This window comes from Pollachius pollachius (assembly GCF_949987615.1).
Source record: "Pollachius pollachius genome assembly, chromosome: 1".
NCBI classification, from domain to species: domain Eukaryota; kingdom Metazoa; phylum Chordata; class Actinopteri; order Gadiformes; family Gadidae; genus Pollachius; species Pollachius pollachius.
In genome coordinates this window covers 3,586,911-3,604,571 of record NC_136934.1, presented here as the reverse complement: position 1 = coordinate 3,604,571, position 17,661 = coordinate 3,586,911, and the positions used below count along the sequence as shown (strand labels likewise).

General features: G+C 48.2%; 2 protein-coding genes across 3 annotated transcripts in view; one reads left to right on the top strand and one right to left on the bottom strand.

Annotated features, from left to right (window-relative positions):
- Positions 1-5,103: 5,103 nt before the first annotated feature.
- On the top strand, positions 5,104-6,291 carry LOC307070971 (neuropeptide Y receptor type 6-like; the record flags this gene model as incomplete). The annotated part of the gene is made up of 1 exon (XM_079729785.1): positions 5,104-6,291. One exon carries the CDS (start codon positions 5,104-5,106, stop codon positions 6,289-6,291), a length of 1,188 nt encoding a protein of 395 aa, XP_079585911.1.
- A 7,565-nt stretch (positions 6,292-13,856) lies between these two features.
- Positions 13,857-17,661, bottom strand: part of kntc1 (kinetochore associated 1) — a 31,479-nt gene continuing 27,674 nt past the window's right edge. For both annotated transcript variants that reach the window (XM_079730601.1, XM_079730602.1), the window contains exons 54-62: positions 17,292-17,387; positions 17,043-17,099; positions 16,851-16,905; positions 16,679-16,742; positions 16,465-16,594; positions 15,596-15,685; positions 14,916-15,070; positions 14,242-14,317; positions 13,857-13,995 (exon numbers count right to left, since the gene is read on the bottom strand). In XM_079730601.1, the coding sequence (XP_079586727.1) occupies positions 13,960-13,995; positions 14,242-14,317; positions 14,916-15,070; positions 15,596-15,685; positions 16,465-16,594; positions 16,679-16,742; positions 16,851-16,905; positions 17,043-17,099; positions 17,292-17,387 (759 nt within the window). In that variant the 3' untranslated portion in view covers positions 13,857-13,959. The remainder of the gene's footprint in view (positions 13,996-14,241; positions 14,318-14,915; positions 15,071-15,595; positions 15,686-16,464; positions 16,595-16,678; positions 16,743-16,850; positions 16,906-17,042; positions 17,100-17,291; positions 17,388-17,661) is intronic.

Here is a 17,661-nt window from a genome sequence, read left to right as displayed (position 1 = left end):
TGTTCTTTTTACTCCAACCTTGCAATCTTTAACAAAGGTGGTCCTGGCGGAACGCACGGATCAGTGCACACACGCACGCGCGCAGGCACACCTGCGCGCGTGCGCACGCAGACTCCAGCGCCCCGTCTGGAGTCGAGTCTGCGCACAATTTATGAGTCCACAACTCCGAAGGCCGTGAGCGACTCCGTCGAAGCGGCGAACCGCGTCCCCAACCCCTGATTCAGAGCCCGGTCTCTGCAGAGAAACCGATACTTGTCATCAAAAGGGAGGACAAAACGCGCTGTATGAGTAATTGCCGTTGAACTGTGTGCGGTCGTCAGCAGCCTCGCTCACAGTGATGGAAAATGAAGTCACAGGATTATTTTTACTGCTGTGTTATTAGTGCTTATATTAGTCCCCGCGCCTCGGCTCTCTCTCTGCCTCACAGCTCCTCCGCTCCTCCCCTGCGATAACCTCCAGGGGGCCACGCGTTTAGACGGTGTTTCCACGCAGAGTGTGTGTCTGTGTGTGTGTGTGTGTGTGTGTGTGTGTGTGTGTGTGTGTGTGCGTGCGTGTGTGTGTGTGTGTGTGTGCTTGTGTGTGTGTGTGTGTTGTATGTGTGTGTGTGTGAGTGTTGTGCCTGTGTGTGTTTGGCATTGTACACATCGGTGTGCGCGCATGTGTGTCTTTTGTGTGTGTGTGTGTGTGTGTGTGTCTGTGTGTGTGTGTGTGTGTGTGTGTGCGTGTGTGTGTGTGTGTATGTTTGTGTTGTGCCTGTGTGTGTTTGGCATTGTACACATCGTGTGCGCGCATGTGTGTCTTTTGTGTGTGTGTGTGTGTGTGTGTGTGTGCTTGCCGAGTTCATCAGATCGTCCCTCTGTTCTATCATTCAGACAAAGGAGTCACAAAATGTGGAGACGCCTCCACACAAACGCACACACACACACACACACACACACACACACACACACACACACACAAACACACAACACACACACAAACACACAACACTCACGCGCGCACACCGATTTGTACAATGCCAAACACCCACAGGCACAACACTCACACACACACACGTACAACCCACACGCACGCACACAAATGTAAACAACGCAAAGGCGAACGACACATGCATGCACGTAGCATGTAGACATGTACAACACACCAACACACACACACACACACACACACACACACACACACACACACACAAACACACACACTGCAACAGCAGGACTGTGTGGGGGACAGTGTGAAGTCAGAGTGTTGGAGCCGGTACCAAGCAGAAAATGTGCAACATAATAGGCTTTAAAATAGTTCCCTGTGTGAGTGTCTGTCGGAGGGGATCGTGCCTCACAACGCCGCTCAGCTGACGCATGTTGAAACAAACAGAACCACTGATGTCGGACCACATCTCTACTCAATCGCATAAAAGATAAGCAAAAACCACAATAACAACGGCAAAGGCTACAATAACAAAAGAGACATGCAGCAGTTTATGACCTTGCAACTTTCAATTTACACATACATTCAGGGCATTCAGCAGACGCTTTTATCCAAAGTGACTTGTACATTTGTCAGAAGAAAGAGAAACAATATATCACAGTCGGTACACTAAGGATGTTCACAGAACCAAGTGCCAAGCACTAACAATTGTTAGGTTCTTCCTCGTACACAACAAAGATAGCTAGGATAAGATCCTACACAATGCTGTGTAAAAAAAAATGCCAGGATGTATAACATACAATAAGTGCGTACATTAAGTGCCGAGACGTACAACATACAATAAGTATGTACATTAAGTCCCAGGATGTACAACATACAATAAGTGCGTACATTAAGTGCCGAGACGTACAACATACAATAAGTGCGTACATTAAGTGCCGAGACATACAACATACATAGGTACGTAATACGGTTGTGTGTGTGTGGGGGGGGCGGAAGCTATGTAGAGGTGAACTCTGAACAAGTGAGTCTTGAGTCTTTTGTGGATGCTGGTGAGCGACTCTGCCTACAGTTCAAGAAACCGAGAGCGCCAAAGGACAAAGGTCGCTGCTCGGACTGAAGCAACGACTGTACCAACGCAAGGTTATTGGTGGCTCAATAAACGTGATCCATTGCTTCCACTTTTCAGAGTCGTCAATGGTTTATGACGTACACTCTGATTATGCTTCACATCACGAGGGAGGACGAAACCACATTGACTGATTGATTGATTGATTGATTGTAATTTATTTCAAATATGCAAGAAAAACATGTGTCATCAATTGGCTTTGATTTTTCTCCCTAGTATACACTTGTTTAACCCCACATCTTTGTGTTGTTTTCGTCTGAGGGACGGCACAGCACTTTGGCGACCTGTCAATCCATTGCCATCATTATTTCATTAACAAATGTTATTTAACCTGATTAATAAGAGATTAATAAAACCTTATTAGGCATAAGAGGTTTCATGATATTATGTCCAATGTATCAAGCTATCACATGCCTATCACAAACTCCACAAAATAAGTCTGCATTTGTACATTTGCAAATGACATAAACAACAAGACAAAACATCCATACAGTCATGAGGATGTTCCTGAGACACAGCTGGGCTGTCACTCATCCGACACCATGTGGCTGCTGCCCCGTGCTGAGAGTCAAGATGAAAAAAGGAACAGGGAGATGTGCAAAATGCGATTCAACACACAACGCACAAAACACAACTCACAACACACAACCCCAACAGCGCTCGGACGCAGACCCCAGGACACGATTGGCATTACTGATTGTTGAAAGAATGAAATATGAATTGTTTAACGTCCGTTTTGGTAGGACCACTATTATACCAGGGTATCGGGTTTTAGGACTGGGGCGCGTGTTCCTCGCGCCCGCGCGTTCCCTGGCGCACCGGAGTCTCTGAGAATGACAGCCTGTTACATAACGCGCTCCAATCACATCCAGCTTCAATCACACCCCTGCTCGATCACACCCCGGCTGCTCGATCACCTCCCGGCGAATCGATCATATCCCTGCTCGCGCTGAAGGGATCGGTGGTGCTTTAAGAGACAGAGTGGATAGATCCGGGCTGGACCCCTCCTACCTCCCAGCGGGTTAAAACTCTGCCGTGTTCTCTCCCAGACGATATTCCAAGTTAACCGAGAGCTGGCATGTTGGTGAGTAGAAAATTACTCGTATAAAAATCCTTTCTACTTTCATTTTTTCTTTTCCTTGTCTGTTAATAATGTTGTTGTTTATGTCTCTCATGAGGGGACATGGTTTTAACATGAAATCAGTGGAACTCTTTCTAGGTGTGCTGCTCGACATCTTAAATGTCTAATTGATAATGTAACAGGTGTTATTTAATAATGTAGAGGACAGGTGGGTATAAAGGGTCGCCTCGGTGGTTCCACCATGTACCCAAAGTGGACCAGCGTCTGATTCCCTGAGGGTCTCCCGCTGTTTTCCCGAGCGGGTGCCACCGTGGCCGTCCGGACTACATGGTCCACCTCATGAGCTGACCCTTCACATGTACTGGTCCAGTAGGGTCCGGGACCGGCTGTCACTCATGTGTCACACTGGTTTGGGACGTTAGATGATTGTTGCTGTTCTCCATTCAGGACTCATGTTAAGAAACGTAGAGTGTTTTAACTGCGCACTTGAGGATTTTGTGTATGCATCACTAAGTTGGTTTGTAGAAGATGCATAGATGTGGGGTGAAGTTTATTACATTATACACGATCTTTCACCGTTTGTTGTTCATTGTGTTATGCCTCATTTGAATAATTGCAGCATTATGTCAATTTAAACGTGATCCAAGGGTTGCAGCATGACCCGGGTTTTATTAGAGCCCACTTTCGTTGCATTTTGGTGAGCCAGTGACACTGGTTAAAGCGTCCATCTCTTAATGGGGACGTTTTACTCCAAAGGGACATTACTTCCCAGGCCCGTCCGTACATAACCTGCCACAAGGCATTTGAAGGGAACGGAAATTACGCTGAAATTGTGTGTTTTTCTGTGGCTTGAAAATGTAGCCTCTCATAATAACAGTAATAACATATGTTTTTTTGGTATCTGTTATTACATTATCAATGCCGCATTTTAAGATAATGCATTTATGTGGCACCAGATTCTAGTTCTGTGGCCATAGTACAATAGAACCAATTTAGTTAGTTGAGATTCGGTTAAAAAAAACTGGTCGTTATTTTTGATTGATGACTTAGGATATATGGTTATGAATACACACACACACACACACACACACACACACACACACACACACACAAAAAAAAACTCTCTCTTTCACACACACACACACACACACACACACACACAAGTATCTCTGAAATCTGGAAACAATTCCCTTTCCCATGGTCTAGCACAAAGAATACAATTTCTACATTCACATTAATCTTTCATATGATCAAGTATGCGCTTATATGCTCAGATAAAAACAAATGGTTTCTTTTGTTTTTATACAAAATAAACAAGATTAGGCCCAATAAAACAAGAGGACCACCATTACAACTACGTCTTCAAAATGCCCTGATATTAATACTGTTATGGTGATCCAAACCCATCTAATCTCTCTGTAATGACACCGGAGCGAGGCTTTGCCGGTCTCCTAATGTGTCACCATCCCTGCATCATTCGCCGCTGCACCCTCACAGAGCCACCAATCCTTCTCCCTTTTTATAACTTCTTTCCGTCAGGGCCTCATGATATGAGCATGCCACAAGACAAACGATTCTCTCTCGCTCTACTTATTAGTGGTATTCTCTCTTATACCACACTCCAGTGTTCCTGTTGACACAGCTGCATAGGGCATGAAAACATCTCGGCGCGCTGGAAAAACACCCAAGAGCGGCGTGCATTCTGAACTCCTCTGATGGCGCGTGATGTACGACACTCTTGCTAAAACGCTCGAGTGATTATCCAGAAAAGGGTTTTATTTTTTCGCATGCCTTGGCAGTTCTCTCCTGACCGCAATCTGTCCGCTTCATCGAATATCCCGGTTTTAGACATTATTCAACCTCTTAATCGATTGACATTATGATGATTACTTCTACCTGTATCCCTCCCCCTCTTCCAGGCAGAGGGAAGAAGACGATGATGCAGAAAGATGATGCAGACCTGTGATCAATGCCAGTATCATTAACCACTGATAACTGCTGCCCACCCGCACAACACCAGCACACACAGCCTATGGAAGAAGCGCTCGTTCAGCTCATCATGGAGTCTCACCCCAAAGCCAACTACAGCCTCATCCAGCTAGCCTGGGACCAGGAAGAGTGCCCTTCCTCCAGGAGTGGCACCACCCTCCTCATCCTGGTCTATAGCACCATGATCGCCGTGGGCATCGTGGGCAACTCCTGCCTGGTCTTCGTCATCGCCAGGCAGAAGGAGATGCACAACGTCACCAACATCTTCATCGCCAACCTGTCTTGCTCGGACATCCTCATGTGCATCTTCTGCCTGCCCGTCACGCTCGTCTACACCCTGATGGACCGCTGGATCCTGGGCGAGGCCCTGTGCAAGCTCACCCCGTTCGTGCAGTGCGTCTCGGTGACGGTGTCCATCTTCTCCCTGGTCCTCATCGCCATGGAGCGCTACCAGCTCATCGTCCACCCCACGGGTTGGAAGCCCATGGTCAGCCAGTCCTACATGGCGGTGGGCGTCATCTGGGCGGTGGCCTGCCTCATCTCCGTGCCTTTCCTGTCCTTCACCGTGCTGGACAACCTGCCACTGCAGAACCTCAGCCTCCCCTTCCCCGGCCAGGACCACTGGCTGTGCACAGAGAGCTGGCCCACGAACAGCGACCGCCTGGCCTACACCACCTCCCTGCTGGTCTTCCAGTACTTCCTGCCGCTGGGGCTGATCGCCGCCTGCTACCTGAGCATCTTCCTGCGGCTGCGGCGGCGGAAGGACATGGTGGAGCGCGCCCGCGACTCCTCCAGGGACAACCGGGCCAAGGGCTCGCGGCGGATCAACGTCATGCTGGGCTCCATCGTGGCGCTGTTCGCCGTCTGCTGGCTGCCGCTCAACATCTTCAACACCGTGTTCGACTGGCACCACGAGCTCATGGCCTCCTGCCAACACAACCTCATCTTCTCGGTGTGCCACCTGGTGGCCATGGCGTCCACCTGCGTCAACCCCATCGCCTACGGCTTCCTCAACAGCAACTTCCAGAAGCAGCTGAAGGCCACGCTGTCGCACTGCCGCTGCTGGGGCACGGCGGAGCGCTACGAGAACCTGCCGCTCTCCGCCGTGAGCACCGAGGTCACCAAGGAGTCCCACCTGAGCAAAGGGTCCATCAGCATCCACTCCTAAGGCGGGGGGGCTGTCAGGAAGAGAGACTGAGACAGGGAGGGCCGACAAGAGCCCGTCAAGAGCTGATGTGAGCCACGCTCCTCGCGGCGCGGGGTTGGCTGCTCATCAAAGACGTTGTGGTCTTCTGAAGAACGGGAGGACTTTTCCCTGAAGCTTCAGATTGGGTATCTCGCTGTGGTTGGCTTATCAGTGGATAAGGAGAGACAACAAGTTTATGGGCCGTGATGACACAGTGCCCCTAATATCGCATAAGAGGAAGTAAATAACTGAATGAGGGTGCAAGGGTCGCTGACGGTAATATCATGTCATACAGGACAGAGGAAGACACAAGCACTTATTTTTTATATATATATATATATATATATATATATATATTCTGTATATATTGATATTTTGTGCATTAACCTATGACATATATGGATGTGTAAACGGCAACACAATATTACGGAATGGTTTGAAATAATAGTTCTTGCATTGTACAACATGTTTCCTGGAAGCCAGGTAATGAACCATAACGGTTAAACATTGCTATTCACCACGGCTTGCCAAAATATATATATAAATATATATATAAACATAAAAGGCTATCACACCGCCCAGATGGTACGAGAGAGAGGGAGTCGGCAAATAAGTTACTTTAATAACACTGGTGAAAACAAGCAATTACAAAGGGATAGTGAGCCATAATGCGTTAATGATTACCCATTGGAAGGAGCTCATTACAATTCCGATGGAGAAAAACATCGGCACTAAGGGTTTCTGCAGGCGTTCATGTGCCCACTGATGAATTATTTACTTGCATCATGGTAATGGCATTTCTGTTATACAAAACCTTCAGAAAATGGATAGAAAAAATATAGTTATATGGCCCTTCAAATGGCCCATGCAGCAATATATATTATATCTGTGGGCTTTTTAGTGATAAAATGTTCCATGCAATTGTCATATATCAAGTGTCATACAACATAATGCAACGCACAGTAAAGGACAATGTCAATGTCATGGTTCATTCTCTGTATATACGTATTGCTATTGTGTATCGTAAATGTAAATATATATAATGCTTGTTTTTAGATGACGTACATAACGTACATAATATGTATATAGCTCTTTGCACTTGCTGATATTTCTCTTCTTGTGTCTTTGGAATGTATAGCAAATTTCTTTAACAGTTTCAAGTTGAATGATTAAACCTCTCTGCTTCAAGCCAAGTGCCCCCAACACAGTGTTGTCTGTGATGTGCCAGACTCCCTCGTCCATCTAAAAATACCTCATCATTGATCGCCCAGATCAATGGGAGCAAAGCATGGCCTAAGTGTTACCGGGAGATTCAGTGTTTCCCAGGTCCTTCCAGAAAGATGACCTGTTAGATCTCTGAGAACAATTGTACCCAGATTGATTGTACCCAGATTGAAGTGTTGTTCACAAGAAACCAAGCTGTGTCTGTGTGTATGTGTGAGTGTGTGAGTGTGTGTGCGTGTGAGTGTGTGAGTGTGTTTATGTGTCTGTGCACAAGTGCGTGCGTATTTGTTGTGCGTATGCGAGTGTGTGTATGTTGTGTGTGTATGTTGTGTGTGTGTGTGTGCATATGTGCTAGTGTGTATGTTTGTGTGTATGTTTGTGCATGCGTGTGCATGAGTGTATGTTGTGTGTGTGTGTGCATATGTGCTAGTGTGTATGTTTGTGTGTGTATGTTTGTGCATGCGTGTGCATGAGTGAGCGTGCGTGCTTGTGTGTGTGCGTGCATATGCATGTGTGTGTGTGTATGCGTGTGAGTGTGACACGACATGCCCGGTGTCTGAAACCTTTCCGTTTCCCAGAGGGGTGTCGACTGATGTGGTCAAGACCTTTCGACGGTGTAAAGTTGTGCGTTTTGTGTTAACGTCCCTCCCTGTGTTCATGTTACCTTGCATGCTCGCCTTTGTTTGGATGACTGGATGATGAGTTAATTGGTGTTCATGTTTAATGTGAGAGTGTGATCCCAGCTTATGGGCGGCCTGGTTACATAATAAATCCAAGGTGGACACCACCTGGGCGGCCTCTTCCTGCCCGCCCACAAGGGTGGGAAACTTTTGTTCAGGTAAATGTCAAATAAGAGACGCACAACCTGCGTTCAAACCCTGTTTGGATGGCTTTATTTGTGGCGGACCAGGTCACTGTGATTGGCTGGTTTCCCAGGCCGGCCCTGACGGGTGTTCTGATGAGAGGGTGGTAAAAACGCAGCCGGACGGCGAGTGTGCGTAGTGCGTGTCTGCGGCATGACCCGCCCGCGATGTGCAGGTCTGGATATGCTGGGTCTGGCGTGCGTGCGTGTGTGTGTGTGTTTGCACGTGCGTGAGTGTGTGTGCGTGCGTGTCTGTGTGTGTCTGCGTGTGTGTGTGTGTGTGTGGGGGGGGGGGGGCAAGATGTCAGGATTGTATTTAAACTCAGGAAGTCTCCTCCAATCACATTATTCATACTATGTGTCTGCAGCAGAAAGTATTCAAGAAGTTGTTGTTGTTGTTGTTGTTGTTTTGGCACGCTGGATCCCGCCCCTTACTGACAGACGACATGACCACGGATCAATGTGAGGGTGGGGTGAGGTCGGGAGGGGGGGCAGACGCTGATGGATGGTGGGGCTATACTCCCATCAGCCCCTTGGGAACGTCTGGCGTTCAAGGGAGTGTCACGGGAGCGTAAAGGGGTCTTTAGCAAGGGGGGCAGGGCAGCGGTGGAGCCGGAGAGGAGCAGGGGGGGAGGTGGTGAGGAGCCGATGAGGAGGTGGTGAGGAGGAGGTGGTGGTGAAGAGGAGGGGGTGGTGAGGAGGAGGTGAGGAGGAGGAGGAGGTGGTGAGGAGGAGGTGAGGAGGAGGAGGAGGAGGTGGTGAGGAGGAGGTGAGGAGGAGGAGGTGAGGAGGAGGAGAAGGTGAGGAGGAGGTGAGGAGGAGGTGGTGAGGAGGAGGTGGTGAGGAGGAGGTGGTGAGGAGGAGAATGTGAGGAGGAGGAGGTGAGGAGGAGGAGGTGAGGAGGAGGAGGTGGTGAGGAGGAGGTGGTGAGGAGGAGGTGAGGAGGAGGAGGTGAGGAGGAGGTTAGGAGGAGGAGGTGAGGAGGTGCTGAGGAGGAGGTGGGGAGGAGGTGAGGAGGAGGTGAAGAAGGGAGTTGGTGAGGAGGTGAGGAGGAGGAGGTGAGGAGGAGGTGGGGAGGAGGAGGAGGTGATGAGGAGGAGAGGAGGAGGTGGTGGTGAGGAGGAGGTGGTGGGGAGGAGGTGAGGAGGAGGTGGTGGTGAGGAGGAGGTGGTGGTGAGGAGGAGGAGGTGAGGAGGAGGTTAGGAGGAGGAGGTGGTGAGGAGGAGGAGGTGAGGAGGAGGTGGGGAGGAGGTGAGGAGGAGAAGGTGAGGAGGTGAGGAGGAGGAGGTGAGGAGGAGGTGAGGAGGAGGAGGAGGTGAGGAGGAGGAGGTGAGGAGGAGGTGGTGAGGAGGAGGAGGTGAGGAGGAGGAGGAGGTGGGGAGGAGGTGAGGAGGAGGTGAGGAGGAGGAGGTGAGGAGGAGGAGGAGGTGGGGAGGAGGTGAGGAGGAGGTGAGGAGGTGAGGAGGTGGAGAGGAGGAGGAGGTGGGGAGGAGGTGGGATGGGCCTGGGGGTCCCCAGAGCCGTGCTGGGTTCAGGGGCCAGGGGAGAGTCCGAATCTTTACATCATCTGGTGGACAGCTGTTAGAGTTATTTTTAGTAATACATTCTTAGTATTACCGGTATAAGTATTATGATTAATATTAGCAGTATTATTATTAATAATAAAAAGCTTAATTGAATACCGAGCCGCAGAGGCCCCATTTGTTACGTGCATGTTGACACAGGTCACACAGGGAATGCCAGCAAAGTGGAAAAACAGTGTTTGTTGACACAAGGTGTATCAGTGAGAAACATTCCCACAGCCGTAACTCTAGCCGACCCCGTTGTAATGAACGCGGCCACGGCACAGCGCCAGAACGGAAAGAACAAGGTACGCCCTAAAGACCGCCTTTAATAGCCAACCACAGTTTAACGACATCCCATCAGGTTATCATCGCTCTGTGTGTATTCTAGCCCCTTCGAGAAAAGGGAGCTGATCTCATCTCGTCTGCGTGGATGGAAAGGTCACAGAGAGTTAACCGGCGCTCTCGTGAATCCTCATGCTATTACACCTGTACCCGTGGACATGGATGCACGGCAACACGCCGGGTAGCTGGCCTTAAAGTCGCCCGCATATAGACTCAATCAATACCTCCTTGTTCTCCCTTTGACGGCGCTGCCCTCCCGTTAGGTTAACCCAGAGCGGCTCTTCTCACTTGTCCTATTTGCCTCCGATCGCCCTCCTGTAAATGCCTTTTTAATTGTGTATAAAAAGGTTAAAGGTGACTTTACTCATGCGGTCTGCGCTTGAGTGAAATAAAAATTAAGCTCAATTTACGCCAGCCCGTGTCTGCCTTGCACAATTGGGCAGACGTCACAGATGGGGACAGCAGCGCTTCCATCGGTGTCGGCCACGGTGGCCCCTGGGAGGGCGTTTGTTTTAGTATGCATGCGCTGCCATGAGCATCCCCCAGAGGGATAAAGTATTTTTAGTAACTTAATGCGATGGCCATGTCATAATATCGAGACAATATACTACCAGAGAGAGGAAGAGGGAGAGAGAAGGGGGAGAGAGAGAGAGTGAGTGAGAAGGAGATACAGTGAGAGAGAGCGCGAGGGGCAGAGAGAGACAAACAGACAGAGACAACGAGAGAGAGAGAGAGAGAGAGTAGATACAGTGAGAGAGAGGGGGAGAGAGAGGGTGAGGGGCAGAGGCAGAGAGAGACAGAGACAGAGACAGAGACAGAGACAGAGACAGAGAGAGAGAGAGAGAGAGAGAGAGAGAGGTGGGTGGCTGGGTGGATGGATGCCCAGATGGACAGCAGTCCAAGCTTGGACTGACAGCGTCCGTCTATCAAATTTCCTTTGATGACAAGTTAGAAGTTGACCATCCGGTGGTTGCCTGGATACCGCCTTCTATGGGGGTTGATATGGAACGCCTTGCAGATGGAGAATATCATAGAACGAACAAATGTATAGCGTTTAGCGTTATGACAATCTCTCCCCGGTGCTCCCGGCTACAGCGATACACTGGAGAGACTATGGGTCTGAGAGAACGTCTCTCATCCTCGTGTTATTGTATATTATTGTTCATCTTTATGCATGTCTTCCATTGACAAAGCCTAAGAGGACTGCGCGTCCTTTAAACTTTAGCCTCAACGTACATGTCTGTCAGACATCCTCAGATGATGAGACAGATCTCTGACCCTCTCTCTCTGCTCCATCTGACTCTCTCTCCGACTCTCTCTCTCTCTGACTCTCTCTCTCGTGTTCTCACTCTCTCTATCTCTCACTCTCTCTCTGCTCCGTCTCTCTCTCTCTCTCTGGAACCTGTAGGCCTACTCCAGCGGTCTATATGTGTGCGTTTCCTCGGTGACAGCACCTTCCTCCCGATGTTACCGGTTGCCTGGAGCCATAGTGTTGAGAGCGCTCCGGAGAGACCAATAACACCTGAACCGGGGAGGTAATCCTGTCATGTTAGGAGCCTTCATAGACCCTTCCAACAGGTGCACCTCGTCTCTGTTCAGTCCATCCCGTGCTCCACTTCTCGGCTTATCCCGTGCTCCACTTCTCGGTTTAAAAATAGCGTAATAATTATACACACGTAAACCCAACCCTGCTTTGAAGTCTCCACTTATGTAAGTAAATGTAAATAATTTCCTGTGATAAAAACGCAACATGAAGTTGGAGGTTTGAAGGCACGGGTTTGTTTGGTTTTATTAATACAATATTAAACGATGGCAGATGGGACCGGGGGCAGGGGTATTGATCTCGGGCAAATATTTCACGTCCTGCGGTGCAATCAAGTGTCATAAATGCATTCCTTATCAAATCAGCGCCACTCAAGAACAATCCCTCCCTCCATATGGTGGTCTGCGTCGATGGTGTCCGCGGCTCCATCAACAAGGTGGGGGGCCCGTGAGGGTGGGGTTATCTGCAGCGCCGTGTTTGTCTTTCGAAAGCAGAGTCGGGAGACAAATTGAAATATTTCAAAATACGCAGCGCTAATACGCTCCCTCTAAGATAAGACGATGCTGAAACCCTTTAGTGGGCAGCAGAATATTACACACTGTTAGTTCACTGTCACATCGCCGTGATGAATGCGTGTGAGTGCGTTATCTTCGATTGGTTTGAATGTGGCTCTGCCATAGCAAACATGCACATTTTCCAATTAATTACATAACTTAATGTCATCCATCCAACCATGAACGAGTCATTTGGCGGTCTAAAAATGATTGTTTGCATTTAGCTATAGAAGACGACATGGCAAATATGAGCTATCACGAATCATTGCATATGTTAGGTCTACTGTAGCCTATAGTGTGTGGCCTACATTTAAGTTAAGATGTAAAACAAAACCAGTGTCAATGAGATTTCAGTGTAGTGGTGTTGTCTAGTGCCCCCTGGTGCTCACATAGAGAACTTGAGCTGAAGTAACGCCGGTAGTCCGTCTTGCTACATTGTCAGCCATTAGACTAGAAGCCTGTCGCACTCAGACTCCGTAGCAGAATCTGTGCATTTTTATGTCAAATACATACACCAAACTAGTGCCTAGTTCATGGAAGCTGTCCTACATTAGACTTCATTACGAGTTCATCTTCACAGTATCCACGTGAAGGGGAATCTGCAGTGAGGTAGCAGCAGTGTGAGTCCCAGGTGGGCTGCATCTCTCCAGCCAGTTCTAAGAAGGTCTTAATCCTTCTCAGAACACACGTCTGATCTGTATGTTAGGCCCACTCGAGGTCTCTGCCCAGTGTCCCCAGGGTATGAACGAAGCACGTTCAAGCAGTTTTAAATGTGTTAACATCACAGGTGACGCAAACTACTGGAACATGGGAATTCTGCCAACCCCTGATTCGATATTAAACAGTTGAAAGAGTTTCGGAAACATACATTAGATTTGTGCATTTAGAAAATGTAGCGTTACGTGGAAAACAAGACAAAAAAAATGATCCTCATTGATTTCATTAATGGCCCCATGTGGACAGAGAGTGTAGTTCTGCTTCTGGGCTGGAGTGTGGGTTACTCATTCCGGCTACATCAGCCCTCATTCTCTACCTCTCCATCAGGCAGGGTGTTGCTAATATCAGAGGACATTCAGGGTTTATTGCAGTTTACTGCAATTTCCCTTGGGTCAAAACACAGATTGACTGAACAAATGAGTGAGTGAATGGGCTGTCTGACATTTAAGAGTGCTTAAGTAAAGGCTCAGCTATAAATAAGTGGGTTCACACGCATGTGTAGAAGACCAAGAGAGACGGCTAGGTTCACTGTGTTTGAAAACTTTCCATTGTCGTATTACATAGCGAGTGGTCACATCATATCTGATGCAGATGTGTGGATCAGGAAACAAAGTCAATATCCAGATGGGATTTCATGAACAAGGCTCCATGTTATGGAGCCTTGTAGTTGTTATTTCTGTAATTCTCAGTTTCCAAATCATTTCAACATGTCCAATAGAATTGCAATTTATTTATTTGAACAGGTAACAAAAGGACAAATATTAAATGTAAATGCGGCCTATTTAGTATACAGTAACGTTAACATAGCATAAGTGAATCAAATTGTTATCGAGATTCATCCTCTCAGCCCGAAACCCCATTTTCAATATTGAGGAATTCCTGCAAAACAAAACACAACGCATTGATAAAAGGTGATTCTCTCAGAGATTCACATTTCAAATGAATAGTGTGACCTTTATAAATGATATTAAAAGAGTAGACATAACTGGTAAGGACAATACATTTAAACCCAATTACTAGGAAAGCCATCCCATCATCGCTGTATTGACGCTTCCCAGTAAAACCACGGGTTGTACTGGTAAAACCACGGGTTGTACTGGTAAAAGGAACCCAGGGGGAGCTTACCGTCAGGGGCGAGGAGTTGATGGAAGGCTTCCGGTGTTTCAGGAAGTCCCGGGTCAGGGAGTTCGCCTCCTCCACGCTGGCGACAGAGAAGGAGATCATTGATCCCCGATCAGAAATAACAAGACAAACGTGCACAAAAGGGGTCTGCTGCTGGGCTCTGAAGAACGAAGGTTATCAGCTCCTTCTGGGAACTCTGGGCCTGAATACTGATCCTACAATGCAGGGATTGCCAAAGCATTTAGTAGTATCAAAGTCATCATTTTTTCTACTTAAGACACTGTGCAAGGAGGCAAGTAGCAAGTAGATAAATGACAATGAACCTAAACTATACAAGCAACATCTTATTTTCTTTTATTTGTTTTGCATTTTATGCTTTATGAAAGAGTGAGATAGGCAGGAAGGTATTGTGGGTCGAGGGGAGGACATGCAGCAAAGGACCACGGACAGGAATCAAACCCAGGCTGCTGTGATCAGGATTGGGCCTTTATTGTACGCTCTCTCTACCCGGTGAGCCCTTGTACAAGCAATATCTAACAGACTCCATCAAGCAAGTTAAACGAGGAAAAGCTTTTAGACTGGAAGGGAAGAATAATAGTTTGTCATTCCATGTCTTGGATAGGTTTTCCGTGGTATAAAGTATAGATGATAAATAAATAATGTATGTATTTACTTACCGGTTCTGGCTTATGAGGAAGTCCACCAGGTCTCGGGCCTGTTGGGTCTGGCCTCGAGAGACCACCAGCCCCTTCAGGTCCTCAAAGTGTCTAGTCTTCAACACCTTCTGCTGCTGCCCGCTCTGGCTGAGGAACATCAACACCGTCTCCTTGACCTGAGATCAGCACACACACGGCGACGATGACGGAGGTTTCAGAACATAAAAATACAATGAGTGGAAATTAGAAAGCATATTAGAAAAAAACAGAGTTCTACAAAGAGAGTTATGCCATTGGCCCCCAAATGTGGGCCTTTGGGACCCACCTGGTGGAATACTTTGGGGCCACTATCCACTGAATATTTTGTTCAGCAAAATAAGCAATACAATCTCGTGAACAAGAATGTGGGTTCATTTACATTTCTCTCTGTTTATTGCTCATCAAAACATTATTTTCCTCGTCAGTCTTCAAACAGTCTCTTTATCAAATTTAATATGCAAGGCAGGTGGGCATGCATACACATTTAGAAACAAAACGTTCTACATAAATGTTAAATAAAAAATGTACTGGGCCAATGAGGCGTGGACCCACTTGGCCCCCTGGCGTGACCCACTTAAGGCTCGCGGTCCACAGGTTGAAAACCCCTAGTCTATGCAACGCTACAGAAACATTGGGCATTAGTGGGGGGAAGGAGGTGTGACCTGTGAGGGGATCCCAGCCATCTCCCCGGTGGTCATGAGCTCCTCCACCTGCTCCAGGATGGCCAGCGGGTTACAGCCCGACAGGAAGCCCTGCAGACACAACCAAACATCAACGTCTGAACAACGGAAATCAAACCAAACTTTATATAAAAAGCGCCTTTCGGGCAAAATTGCAATACAAGGTGCTTAACAACACAATGAAAATAAACAAAAAGAACGAAAGAAAACGATTAAGAGATTGCTGAGATAAATAGGTATGTTTGATGGTATCTTTAAAAGGTGACATATTATACCACCAGGCGTCAGTGTGATTAGCCGTCACAAGAAAATCAGCCTCTTCTGTCACCACAAGTGGGCGTGTCCACCTAGATGTGTGCTGGATAGATCAGTCTACCAGCCTACGCAGTGGACTTAGATGAGCAAACCTTGCTCATCTATCAGTCATACATCGAGGTGGACACGCCCACTTGCGATGTCCGAAGAGGCTGATTTTCCAAACGGCTTGTAACGGCTAATCCCACTCACACCTGGTGGCATAATACGTCACCTTTAGAGGGGGTCACAGATTGTGATGTCCTCAGCTCCTCCGGCAGGCTGCTCCAGAGGCGAGGACCACAGACACTAAATGTCCTCTCCCCATAGGTCTCTGTCCTCACTCGGAGAACAACTCAAAGGCCAGAGCACCTGAGTGATCCAGATGGAGAGTACACAAGAAGCACGTCTGACACGCATTCGGGCGCTCATCCATCAAGTGTTTTGAACACCAATAGGGTTTTAAGGGTTTTAAAATCTACTCTGGAACTGACGGGCAGCCAAGGAAGGGACTTTACGACTTTCTACTGGATGAGATCAGGGAGAACCAACCGTACCTGGATCTGCTTCTCCTTCTTCACGTCACAGGGGATGAGCAGCAGCGTACCCAGGGCGAAGGCGGGCAGGGTGAACTGGGCGAAGCGGTTGGCGATACCGATCAGGTCCATGTTCAGCAGCAACGGGCACCTGGGGGGGGGGGGGCTCTGTGAGTGAGGGAGTTAGGAGGAGACGGTGGGCGCTCTTCAAAGCCTTGTCTGAGGGAGACCCTACTTTAGGAGGAGGACGAACGTCCGGCAGAGCGTGGCCTGTTGGTCGGGGCTGAGAGGGACGGAGGCTGAGGAGGCAGGAGGAGGGACACGGGGTTAGTCAGTGCTGGCTCGACAGAAGCGTTTTAAACGGTTGTCTTTACACGGTGGTGGAGATGGAGGGACAGGTTTGATACCCGATATGAACGGTGCCAATATCATACTCCTCCAGGTACTGGAGAAGCTGGAGATCTTTACAGAAGAAAGAAAGAGAGGGGGTTTTCATTTTATTAAAAGGATTTCATTGGTTCTATGGCGTGTAAACAAGAATACAGGCAATGTTTTAGTGCCTCGTTGTCCCCGAGGGTCTGTGTGGTGCAGACACTGACCTGCCACAGAGATGGAACGGCACAGATGGCCTCCAATACTTTCTGAAGATGGCTGATCTAAAATGAAAAGGGACAGAACAACACACTGTAAACATATTTGTCCCTAGCATTCTCTTCAGATAATACTATAATGATCCATTTATTTTTTTGTGAAGTTTTTTTATTTTATTTCTTTATGAGGAGGATTCACAAAAGTACAATTATACTGGTCAGAGGCACATAATCAGCCCGTCCGCCCTCTCCACTCACCATGTTGAAGGCCAGCAGCTTCTGCAGGAGTCCTTTCCACAGCTGAAGGTCGTAGACCTGGTACTCCAGGCAGAGGTCTGCCACCAGCCGCACGGCCTGAAACACAGAACAAACACCTGTCACTCATCACTATACCTGTGTGTTAAAGCCCTGACACACCAACCAGATTATCGGCCGTTGGACAGTCTGGCGAGAAAAGGCAGTCGGACCGATTTGGTCATGGCCGATTCATCATGTGCAATTGGCTGAAAGAGCACAGACGGCTTGAAAAGATCACAGACGGCATTGATGACGGCCGATCGCACAGCACACACCGAACAGACTCAGGTCACCGAGCTCGCCGGACTGTCCGACGACCGATAATCTGGTT